Source organism: Myotis daubentonii, chromosome 6, assembly GCF_963259705.1.
Source record: "Myotis daubentonii chromosome 6, mMyoDau2.1, whole genome shotgun sequence".
In the NCBI taxonomy this organism is placed as follows: Eukaryota; Metazoa; Chordata; class Mammalia; order Chiroptera; family Vespertilionidae; genus Myotis; species Myotis daubentonii.
The window spans coordinates 22,502,129-22,515,508 of record NC_081845.1 but is presented as its reverse complement, the minus strand read 5'-3'; the positions used below and the strand labels follow the sequence as shown (position 1 = coordinate 22,515,508).

The window sequence follows — 13,380 nt, the reverse complement described above, 5'->3', positions numbered from 1 at the left end:
CAGAGACCCTGAGAGATTCAGGGAACCAAAAGAAGCCAGAAATAACACTGGTGAGTTTCAGGTAAGCAATTAAGTCTGTGTGCTTTACTACACTCGGGACCTTCTCTTGAGGACGAGAAAGGGCCTGGGAAGAATATTAAGTAGAACAGTGATATGATCAGGTATGTATTTTAGAAAGACCACTCTAGAACTAATTTAAAGATATTCAAGAGGTAAAATAAAGATCCAAAATAAGGAGCTGAAGCAAAAACAATAGCTCTGAAAGATTAAAAATTAAAAATGGGCTGGACTTTGAGATGGGGATGAAGGAGAAAAGGATAACTACTTGTTTTCTGATTTAACCTAGTCAGTGGCTGATGATGCCACCCACAGAAGTAATAAAACAGAGGAGAAATGGAGAAAAACTGAAAGAGAAGAGAGCTAGTGAGTTCAGTTTTCATCTACTGAGCTTATAGATTTACGTACTTGCAGGCAGGGATGTGCCAGAAGGTAGCTACATATATAAGAATGAATGCATACTTACTAAAGACTGCCTGAATCCATCAGGTTAACTGTAACAATAGCTAACATTTATTGAGTTGCTACTCTAAGTGAAGCATGTGCTATATTTTCCATATAATTTCTTTCTGTTAACCTCCCCACTCCACAGATGAAGAAAAGTTTAATTAATTCCCCAAAGATTGCCAAGTATCAGGGATGTTTGATTTCAGAGTTCAATCTCTAAACCACTATACTATGTTGTATCATAAAAAATCCATTATAGGTTTTAGGACCAGATAAAAGTGGGTTCAATTCTAATCTCTGCCAGTTAACTATTGTTTGGCCGGGCTGCTCTCTATGCACAGTTTCTTTTACTGTAAAATGGTGACTATAGCAATTACATTGCAAAGACATAGTAAGGACTGGAGAGAATATATGGAAAATGCTAGGTGGAGCGTATTTGCACAATAAATGACACCAATTATTAGGCCAACGCCTAGAGAAAGAATTCTTCTTTAAGTAAAATAACTATAATCTAAGTGAACTCCCTTTATCTTATTATGCACTTTCTTTTAATTCTACCCTATTAGTTTTACATCTTAATAAATACTAAGTATCTTTTTTCAAAAAGCTTTGAGACATTAATATACAATGCAAGATTTAAAGTAATTTAAATATTTCATTCAAATAGAAATCATTTCAATGTAAAGGAGATTAATTCTGGCTTCTTTGACATTTCGATAGTAATGAATGTCAAGATAAGAAAACTCAAAAGTGATAAGTCATGTTGACGTTATGAAGAGAGCTTTGGACTTGGAGTCAGAAGACCTGCGCAAAGTCCCAACTCTGATGCTCACCAGCCATGCCAACATGGGGAAGTCACTTAACAGTCCCAAGCATCCCTTTGCACATGTGTAAGATCAAAAGATTGGCCGATGGTCTTCTATGTCTAATGATGTTGCAGGAGGAAGGATTTTCGATGTTTATAAATTAGAATCATTAATCCAAAAACACTTGACATAAACGTTAAACTCCCTGTGGTTTAAACCAGAAGCACTGATGCTTGATGGCCTAACAAACCACTGCAGAGATCAGCAGCTTCAATAACCCTCAAGTGAAGAGTTCATTGTCAGAAAGGGGAAGAGAAAGAGACAGTGAGGATCACCTTTTCTTCTCTTAATATCTCTTCCATTCTCACCACAAATTCAGCAGCTGGGTTCAAGCAGAGAGACCATAAGGTCAACCCTAGATTTCTGGTTCTCAAACCTGGCTGCACATGAACAACAGCAGAAACTTAATTTTTTTAAAAATATATTTTTATTAACTTCAAAGAGAAAGGGAGAGGGAGAGAGAGATAGAAACATCAATGATGTGAGAGAATAATCATCAACTTCCTGAATGTCCCACACAAGGGATCAAGCCGCAACCTGTGCATAGGCCCAACCGGGAATGGACCGTGACCTCCTGGTTCGTAGGCTGATGCTCAACCACTGGCCGGGAATTTAATTTTTTTAAAAATACTGAGCTCAGGACTCTAAAATATCACTAAGAGGAAACTAGTATTTGATCTAAAGTACTGGGATTCATTTTGCAAAAGGTTGTGTGAAGCACTTTGGGTAATAACCTCACTCCAATGTTAAACATAAAACTTATTATCTTTAACCTCCACTGTATTAAAAACAAAAATTCGTTCTTGAGTGCACACACACCCTAGGGTGATTAGCTGGATCAACCATCCCAGACTCTACCTGCTTTAGCTCTGAAAGTTCCATGTCCTGGGAAACCCCTGGGTCTCTGGAAAACTGGGACAGTTGGTCAATCTACCACCACCACCACCACCCCTCCCCCCCCCCCCACACACACACACTTTTATGTAACCCTCAGTTTGTCAGAACAAAGTGCAAATCAACAGCAGCCCTCTCATGAAGCATCACCATTAAGAGGACATCATTATTCACTCAGGTACATACATGGTGACATAGACTCTGACACCATAGGATCCATAAACATGCAATAGCATGGGTGACATATCATCCTGCTATCATCCATGCCATGAATAACCAGAATTAAAAAAAAAAAAATAACTACTTTGAAACCCCAGTCTCCCAATTGCCATTTGTAAAAGGTCAGGCAATTTGGAATAATATCTCTACCACTTGACAGATTGTTTATAGTTTTATGGTTTTATAATTTTTCTTACATTTTGATTCTATGTGAAATTTAATAATTTATGATGAAATTAAACAATGCTCATGTGTGTATGTGAGGACTCAATTATCATTTCTTTTAAATAAAATAATGGAAAAATTAAATTATCTTGGAATGGCATGTATACTTCAGAACACATATACCTCTGTATTTTAAAACTGAACTCATTAAAGAAATCTTTTCTAAAACCACATTATTATACACAAACACACTGCCCTCTGTTGCCTGATAGAAACATTAGACTCTCAGATCAAATCATGATCACATAAGCAATAAAAAAAAGGCATCAATCAGCGTAACACACACTTGGTAGGTACACATGTCTCCTTACTTGTGACATCACTAGTTGTCTGTGAACAGAACAGCGTGGACCACAGTTGGCAGTAGTGTGGGAGTATGTGGAAAGACCTCCCATTGACTCCAGTTCCACACAGTAAAGAACTAGTCTCATGGAGACACTACTAATGAATTAGGAGAAGATACCATATATATCTTTTCTAAAAAATCAGAATCTTAGAATGATTGCCAGCAATCTTGCACACTCTTCACTCTGCAAAGAGCTTAGCAAAATAGGAAACCCTTGAGGACTGTGGTTGCCATCCTTGAAATGAACAATAGGCACGCTAGTAAAATACTTTCTCTTTTTATACGTCTAACATTCAACAACAGATGCACTATCTGAGCACATTTGGAATAAAACTAATAACAGAAATGTATGAAATTCTTTATACTGTCTAAAATATTTAGCATGATTTCAATTTCCTGGTCTTTCTGGCAGTGGCTTAACAAGTAAGTAGACAATCAAGGGAGACCACAATCGTAAGCACGAACACCATACATTCCCAAAGGTGTGTTTTACGATTTTAAAAGAGGATTCAAAAATCAACTAGAAATATGTTTTAAAAACTTGCTTTTTACAATATATTCCTTTCAGTATGATTTTGAGTAGTCATACCTCAACTTTCTTCAGCAAACTTGAGATTGAATTAAGACTTACTGATTGTTCATTTAAGTCCTGGGAGTCTTCCATGGGGTTTTCTCACGTCTCCTGCCACCCCAAGTAGAAGCAGCCTCCTTCGATTAAAAATGGACTATCTAAAGCAACAAGATGGAAACAAAAGAGAAAAATGAAATAGTTACCTTTTTCATTTGTTTGCAAAATTATTAAAAAAAAAAACACTATGATTTATTTACATGATAGCTGGTAATCTGTAGAATTATTTTTAACAAAATTCATTAATATTGTCCTCGTTTTGAAAGAAATAATGATCTTGGAAATCACATCATGGTTAATTTGGGATATGTAAACAGCTACTCAGGACTCCTACACATAATCAAAAATATCTGAGGACAACTTTGGAGACACAGTATGAATAAACACTAAGTCCACTAGTTTGCTGAGAAGTCTTTCATTGAACAACTGATGGATTAAAAATTAAGTCTGCATTAGCCATTCATTTTGTAAAGTATATAAAATTGAGAAAATAAGTGTATATTTTAATATGACAGCTTTCTAATTGAGGAAAATGTATCTGAATTAACAGATGATCATTATTCAGTTCTAAAGAATATAATGTTACAAAATAGATTCTCAATTTTAAAAAGAGAATAAAATAAGATTATTATGATAAAGACAATATCATAAGTATACAGGTTTGGCAAAAGTTGGTTTATAGTTTTTCATATGAAAAATAATACAATAATTAATAAATAATAATACAAGAAAAACTCTGTTTCATGTACTCACAACTATAAACCTACATTTGTCCCACCCTGTATATGAGAAGGACCACTGGTCAGTTAACTATGGTAATACAATCAGTTTACTATTCAAAAAAAGTTCATCTTTGCTCTATACTATACATAGAAATTTTTACCAGTAACATAAAGTTTAAAAAAACTCTAGAAAATAGGCATATCTATTTTTTTAATTCTCAGATAGAGGAGGAGGATTTTAAAATAGAAGCGATGAATATAACACACACAAAAATAAAAACAACTACTAGTACGTCCTTGAATACACACACACAAATAATAATCAAAATTAAGGTACATGAAAGTATCCCTGGTGACCAGGACCACTCCAGCTCAGGCTCACCTTGGACATGGAGCACATGGTAGTGATGTAAGTCACCAGTCTAACTGATGCTGACCTGCTAAGACTCCACACTGGCCTGACTTTCATGCCCTCCCTCTGTTCTCCCAGATGGAACTGTGGCTAATCATCTTTAAAATCATTTTCTCCCCACTATCTGGGCAGCAAATTAGCTAAGTACGCTCCTGAAGTGGAGACTCTGATGTTTCTTTTTATTCTAACAGATAAATGGGTAAGATGGATAGTAAAACACAAAGGGAAGGGACAATAGATTCAGCTACATAAAAACAACACAAAAACTTTGCATTTCTGAATACATCAAAACAGCCCAAAAAGTAAAAGGACACAATACATAACAGAAAATAGCTTCAATATATATTATAAACATGATGCTGGAAACAAAGAAATCAGTAAGAAAAAGTTTAAGGGCCTATTAAATAATTAAGCAAGAATATGAAAACACAAATCATTATAAGAAAATAGAAACAGTAAACAAACATATGGAAAAGTCTTCACTCTCACAATTCAAAAAATATGTAAACATTTAAGCAACAAATGTGCATTTTGGATTACTGTATACATATCAATACCAAAGCATTTAAACATTAGTACCCATTGTCAGAAAGGATACAGTGCAAAAAATGGTGCCCTCATTCAATTGCTGGTGATTATGCTTCAGGTTAGGGAAATAGGAAATATATTTTCAGAGGATAAAGGAATGTTGCAAAATAAGGGGAAAGAAAGAGGGGGGCACCACGTAGGCTTTGGCCTTGCAGAGTGAACAATGAGGAAAGCAAGGGGGTCCTAAATTTAGAAAGGGTCCAATTAGAAAAGGTCATATTCGGACAAAGAGCTGCAGCCTTTATAAACCCGGAGACAAAGAGACTCGGCAGATTTCAGATTTTACAGATTCAGATTATTTAGATTTTTGCCCCATTAGAGAGAGAGAGAAAGTAGGCTTTTCCCATTTGGGGGCCCCTCTCCAGGGGACCCCTTTTGGTGTCCAGATGGAGTTTGTATATGCTTCCAATAAACTTCCACATTTTTATTAAAGATATCTGTTATTGGGGGGGAAAAGGCAAAAAAAAGATATCTGTTAGTCCACAAATTTAATCTTCATTTTCACTGGACAAGAACCCATGAGAAGAGAAGTCTGCACCTCGAATCCCACGTTTCAATAATAACAAGTTGTCTAACACTTTTAGAAAGCAATCTGTCACTGCATTTTAAATACTATAAATATGTTTAAACTCTTTTATCCAAAATTAACTGTCCTAAGAAGTAAAATTCCCCTACAAAAAGTCACCAGGTATTCACTAGTTTTATTCATAATAAAAACTGAAACCAGCCTCATCTTTACATTGGATTGATTAAACAAATTATGGTCAACCATTTTAATATAATGTTATTTAATAACTCAAAAGAATGATTATTAAAAATGGAAGGGTGAAAATTATTGTGTGTTAAGTGAAAACTAAGAACAAAATGTTAGCTATGCTAACACTAATGTACATGAATTTGAATACTGCTTAAAAGGCAATTTGTTAAAAATATATTTTTTATTTATTTTTTACAGAGAGAAAGGGAGAGGGATAGAGAGTTAGAAACATCAATGAGAGAGAAATATCGATCAGCTGCCTTCTGCACACCCCGGATTGGGAATGTGCCCGCAACCAAGGTACATGCCCTTGACCGGAATCGAACCTGGGACCTTTCAGTCCGCAGGCCGACGCTCTATCCACTGAGCCAAACCAGTTAGGGCAAGGCAATTTTTTTAAATAAAATGACCAAGAATACTACATTTGGTTTGATGTACTTTGATTATTGTTGACTTTATGTTGTCTATGCAATAAATAAAATTTTTCTCACTAAAATACAGCAAGCATATAGTAAGTAAAATCAAATAATGCTAACATGGTTTAACAAGATCAGTTAAAAATATAAATATTATAGTGAAGATGAATTTTCTAGGTAGATGAACCTCCAAATGGTCTCTGTGGCTTCTTCTAGGTCAGTGGTTCTCAACCTTCCTAATGCCTCGACCCTTTAATACAGTTCCCCATGTTGTGGTGACCCCCAATTTCATTGTTACAAATTGAACATAATTAAAGCATAGTGATTAATCACAAAAACAATTGTAATTATATATGTGTTTTCCGATAGTCTTAGGCGTCCCCTGTGAAAGGGTCGTTCGACCCCCAAAGGGGTCACGGCCCATAGGTTGAGAACCACTGTTCTATGTGGATTAAATCTCAAAGCCAGAGTACTTTCTTTAAGGGTGGGAACTCTTTTTTTTAATCTTTATTGTTGAAAATACTACTGATGTCCCCTTATTCTCCCCAATAACCCCCTCCAGCCTGCCCCCGCCCTAAGCCTTGACCAAATTATTGTCTTATGTCCAAGGGTTATGCATATATGCATATAAATTCTCTGATTAATCCCTTCCCATCACCCACCCACCCCCCAAGGGCACTCTTGATTGTGTTTACTAGTGTTATCTGTAGTGCCTAGCTCAGTGCTTAGCAAGCAGTAGGAGTTTAATAAATAAATAGCAATTGAATCAATTACACAATTAATGGTGGATAAAATCATGCATAATGTATCTGATGATGTGAAGGAAAAAAGTTAACAGCCAGGTAATTTAACTTTTGAAAATTCTGTCTTAAATATGTACTTTTTTTAAAAAAAATTCTGTTTTGTCCTACATTGTTCAAGTACATAACTGACTTCATTTTACTTTTCACTTTGTATAAAGGCAGTAAGAATAAAAAATTGGGGGACATTTTGTTTGCTCAATGAGAATACTTTAAATTTTCAGAAAATTCAATATTGAGAATTAGTCCACCAGATATTTTCCTACTCAAATGACCTAATAATAAAATACTTATAATAAAATTATTCATGAAACCATTCTAACCAATTGTTAACTTAACAACATAGCATGCTGATTTAGTTTCCTAGGGCTGCTGTAAAAGAAATAAATTGGGTGGCTTAGAACAATAGAAGGTATTCTCTCAGTTCTGAAAGCAAGTCCTACATTAAAGTGTTGGCAGGTCCATGCTTCCTCTGGAGGTGTTGTAGGCAGTTAGACAGACACAAGTAGATCAAGGACAATGTGTCAGGTACAGAAGGTCACCAGGATGGAAAGCGCCAGGTGCCTAGCAACGGACAATCAATTGTAGGGTGGGGCCTCACCTCCAGGGTGGCTTTTCCTCCCCTAGCATATCGCTGGTCAAGCGATTTGGACCCCCTGACCTTTCCATCTTAGAGACAACATTTATGCCTTTGTATTTCAGCTCCAGGCGCAGATAAGCAAGAAAACCAGCCATAGCCGATGTCAGGACCAGCTGCATTGAATGACTCCTTGCCCTGCAGGCCAATAAATCAGTGGAGACCATAACCCTGAAAGGACACACCTGGAAAGCCGCTGAATATCCTATTAAGATCTTCTGGGATCTCCCCTAAAATCTCCACCCCTAAAACCCCTAGGATGGAGGACCCAGTGTGCTCTTCCTCCCAAGCCTTTCCTTCCTTTCCTCCTCCCCCTCCTTGCCCTCCCTGCCCCAGACACATTACCATTAGCTTCCTCACTCCCAAGCTCCAAGGGTCCTTCCGTCACCTCCATAACTCGTTTTCTAAGCCCATTTCTTCTAGTAATTACTTCTTCTACCTCTGTAATTTTCCAAATAAATGTTCTCTTAAGTTTGGGTCTTGGCTCTGAATTCTTTCTTAGCCAGAACCCAAGTACCAGGTTGCTGAACCCAGGTTTAGTCTGACCCCACCAGTCAGACACCTGGTGCCATTCCCGCTGCCTACAACAGAGGCTCTAGAAAAGAATGCTTCTTTGTTTCTTCCTAGTATCTGACGTTGGCTGACAATCTATGCATCCCTTGGCTTGTGGGTGCATCACTCCAATCTCTGCCTCTATTGTTGCCTGGTATTCTCCCTGACCACCTCTTCACATGGCCTTCTTCTATGGGTGGGTGTCTCAGTGTCCAAAATTCCCTCTCCTTGCAAGTAACCAGCCATTGGTTTAGGCCCAACCTAATCCAGCAACAGCTCATCTCAACTTGGTTATAACTGCAAAGACCTTATTTCAAAATAAGGTCACATTCACAGATGAGAGGGTTAAAACTGGAGCATATTGTTTAGGGAACACAATTCAACCCACAACACATGCAGTTATCACACTGAAATCATTTTAGGATGGGATCAAGATTTCAATGTAATATTACCAGAAAGGATGAACAAGAATTAAAATAAGAATACTGAGCAGGAAAGAAGTCATCATTTTCTTACAAGGCCACTGGGGCACTGGTAATCACTCAAGTGAAATTAAGTCTTCAGGAAAGATATTGGAGCATAAGAGCATTAGCCTCGTTAGGTCAACCACCAGTTGAGAATCTATTTAATGTTCTAGTTGGGGAGCTATTTGCATCAATGTTCCATGTTACAACATAATACTTTGTTTTATATTTCCTTAAAATTGAGATTAATTGTTACTTAGTTTAACATTTTTATGGTAACATGAATTTCTTTCTTTGCCAAACACACTAAGGTACTAAAATATTATGAGCCCAGTGATTTTATATAATTGAACCAAGTAAAACTACCTAGGCTAATTGCAGACACGGTATTATTTTACATCATAATTTAGCAATGGTTGTTATGCTAAATCCTTTAACGTTAAGTTTTCACAAAAATATGAGAAAAAGACAAGAACACTCTCAGAATCAAGTAAGAGAAGTATTACTTAATAATAAAGATATAAAATTAAGGAATAATAGTAACCTCATGCTGTTTTATAGGCCAATAATCTAGTTCCCAGTTCTATTTCAAGACCATTCCTTCGGAAAAGGTGAATTTAAAGCAGGAATAATAGCAATCTCACCCATTCCATGTTTGATTATTTCTTCCACAGTTAGGTTTTCAATATACAAGAAACTGACTGAATCCTTTCTTTTAACCCTACTTTAAGATGAACTGTAAACTCCTCTCTTAGGAAATTAGGATTGTTCTAATTCAAATATATAATGAGATTTATACATCAAAATTCAAAAAGAATTCTCAGAAATGGAATTCAGCACTTGGGCTTGGTCCAGGTCGTGGAGACAGCAAGAGACCCTGTGCCTTGAAGAAAGGGACGTTTGTAGAGTTTGTGTGATGTAGCCCGATCCTCTGTGTTTCTAATCAAACCTTCCATGAAAAGATTGCCCAGGCTGCTTTCCTCTGCTGAAGAAACGTGAATGTGAAGGGGGAGTTCTCTGTGCCAGAGCTGGTGAGGGACAAGGACAGAAGCTACACGTGGAACACTACACCTGTCTCTGGATTATGTAGACAAACAGCACAGCCTTCTGCTGGTCATTAAAGCCAGACATCTGGGCTTTGTCACTGACTCCTTGCCCACTCCTCTCCACATTCGATGAATTACCAAGTTGTATCAATACCTCGTAGAGATCCCTCAGATCATTCCATGTTCCCCTCCTCACTGCTACTGCAGTAGTTCAAGCCATCATCACCCCAGACTGGACTGGAGTGACAGCCTCCTAAGGGTCACCTTTCCTTCAGTCCTGTTCCCTGGACCTGTTTTTTCTTTTTTCTTTTTTCCTTAAATTCTTTATTGTTGAAAGTATTATATATATCCCCTTTCCCCCCCATTGTCCTCTCCCAGCCTACCCCTGCACCCCCAGGATTCACTGCCCTCCCCCCCTCAACCATTGCCTGTGTCCATTGGTTATGCTTATATGCATACAAGTTCTTTTTGGTTGATCTCTTACACACAACTACCCCACACCCCCAGGCCTTCCCCCTAAGGTTTGATGGTCTGTTAGATGATTCTGTCTCTGGATCAGTTTATAATGTTCATTATATTCCACAAATGAGTAAGATCATGTGATATTTATCTTTCTCTGACTGGCTTATTCGCTTAGCATAATGCTCTCCAGTTCCATTCATGCTGTTGTAAATGGTAAATTATTTCTTTTTTACAACAGTGTAGTAATTCCATTGCGTAGATGTACCAGTTTTTAATCCACTCATCTGCTGATGGGCACTTAGGCTGTTTCCAAATCTTAGCTATTATAAATTGTGCTGCTATGAACATAGGGGTGCATATGTTCTTTCTGATTGGTGTTTCTGATATCTCGGGAAATATTCCTAGAAATGGGATCACTGGGTTAAATGGGAGTTCCACTTTTAATTTTCTGAGGCAACTCATACTGTTTTCCACAGTGGCTGCACCAGTCTGCATTCCCACCAGCAGTGTACAAGGATTCCTTTTTCTCTGCATCTTTGCCAGCACTTGTCCTTAGTTGATTTGTTGATGATAGCCATTCTGACTAGTGTGAGGTGGTACCTCATTGTCATTTTTATTTGCATCTCTTGGATGATTAGTGACTTTGAGCATTTTTTCATATGCCTCTTGGCCTTCTGTATGTCCACTTTTGAGAGATGGCTATTTTAGGTACTTTGCTCATTTTTTACTAGAATGTTTATCTTCCTTTTGTTGTTGTATGAGTTCCCTATAAATTTTGGAGATTCAGCCCTTATCAGACATCAGATTGGCCAACATGTTCTCCCATGCACTGGCTCTCTTATTATTTTGTTGTTTTCTTCTGCTGTGCAGAGGCTTTTTGTTTTGATGTATTCCCATTTGTTTATTTTCTCCTTAGTTTCCATTGTCTTAGGAGATGTGTCGGTAAACATATTGTTATGAGATATATCTGATATATTGCTGCCTATGGATTCGTCTAAGATTTTTATGGTTTCCCATCTTATGTTTAAGTCCTTTATCCATTTGAGTTTATTTTTGTGCATGGTGTAAGTTGATGGTTTAGTTTCACTTTTTGCATGTATCTGTCCTGGACCTCATTTTTCAAAGTGAGGCCAGAGTGATAGTTTAAAAATAAAGATTGACTGTATTCTCTCAAAACAGTTTAGAGCTTTAGCCCATCCTTAAGATAAACTAGTAATTTTTTAAAATATATTTTTATTGATTCAGAGAGGAAAGGAGAGGGAGAGAGAGATAGAAACATCAATGATAAGAGAGAATTATTGATTGGTTGCCTCCTGCACACTCCACACTGGGGATCGAGCCCAGGCATGTGCCCTGACTGGGAATCGAATCATGACCTCCTGGACAATGCTCAATCACTGAACCACACCAGTAGGCTAAACCAGTAATTTTTAATCAATCTGACTTGTAATTGAGGCAGTGTCTATCAGGGTACCCCTCTGGCAAAATGTCCTGTCAAGGGCAGCCAGCAGTGGGGTGTTTTGCTCCCTGGAGCCACTGTCTGCAGTGGGAGTTCTGAAAGAGAGCTCCACCTTCCTCCTCTCCCTGTCCCTGTTCCACTGTCCTTGCCATTCCCCACCCTTCATCACCATCCGAGAGCCTTGTAGCCAAAGCCTGGGAACTGCACAGGAGTCTCCTGTGAGGTGCACACATAGTAGAGGATATGCTTGCTTCTTGCTGCAGTGCAAAGAATAAAGGGGGGAGAATACACTCCCCCACCCATGTTCCAAATGTCTAGTGTCCACCTTGGGAATGATGTAAAGATTGCAGGCTGCCCAAACTTCTGTTCCAGCCCCTCTACAGACGCTGAATGGATCACCCTAACTTAACCTCTGGCACAGCCCCCTTTTAACTTAGGTGAGGGCTTTCAGCAATCTACAAACACATGCAAAGTTTCCTGGACTCCATAATTAAGAATAATCAATCTATTGTTTGACTTTCAGGTTTAAAAACTGCCAAGTAAATTTTCAGAAACATATTGTGTACAAAATTAAGGTCTGCTCACATGGAAGTAGATTATACACATATAATAGACATCTATTACATTGATCCATATCCAGTGTGCAACCCATGAGATTCCCCAGATCTTTTCCAATTATACCAAATTAATTATATCAAATGACTCATCACAATCCCTTTTTATTGCTTAAGATATGGGCCCGGGAAAGTATCAGGCTAGTTCTCCTTCAGTGGCAAGATGCCTAGATATAAAACTTGGGAGCTCTTTACAGCCATGTGGAAATAGCTGGTGTACTAGGGAGAGATGACAGAAGGGAGCTGACCCAGAAAGTAGAGCAAAAGCAAGGATGGCAACAAACTTCTGGCAGAATTTAAGGACCTGGATCTTGTTACTTCTGAAGTCTCTACTGTTTCTATGCTCTTCCTGCTGTTGGTTGTTTCATTCCTCCTTGGATTCAATGCACTATCCTCACAGTCTTCAATTAATTCTCTCCTTCATTGAACATATTGCCTAACATAAAACTGTAACTGTATAGGAAGTCTAACAACTTATATTCTCCTTACATTACTGAGAACTTTTTATATCTGGGATCAGCTGTCAAGAAGGGCATTGCTTTCATGTCCGGTGCACCAACTTATCTACACCACCCTCCAAATTTCATTAATGAGTCTGAGAAGCTGGGTCAGGCACTGGCTGCTTCCAACAGCTCAGGCAGCATGCCAGAGAGGGAAGCCAAAAGCACAAAGAACACCTAGCTCCAATTCTGTGGCCAACTGTTCAGAAAGGTGGACATGGGCATTCTTTGACCACGCATGTGACTCTCTTCCCTGCTTGTACAAAAGG

The 13,380-nt window shown here is 38.0% G+C and overlaps 1 protein-coding gene across 7 annotated transcripts in view; it reads right to left on the bottom strand.

Moving 5' to 3' along the window:
• EYA4 (EYA transcriptional coactivator and phosphatase 4) overlaps positions 1 to 13,380 on the bottom strand; it is a 233,626-nt gene that overhangs the window by 198,382 nt on the left and 21,864 nt on the right. For 6 of the 7 annotated variants that reach the window (XM_059700379.1, XM_059700382.1, XM_059700384.1 and 3 more), the window contains exon 2: positions 3,644 to 3,783. In XM_059700379.1, coding sequence (XP_059556362.1) covers positions 3,644 to 3,718 — 75 coding nt within the window. In that variant the 5' untranslated portion in view covers positions 3,719 to 3,783. The remainder of the gene's footprint in view (positions 1 to 3,643; positions 3,784 to 13,380) is intronic. The other variant, XM_059700383.1, reaches the window with a different exon arrangement.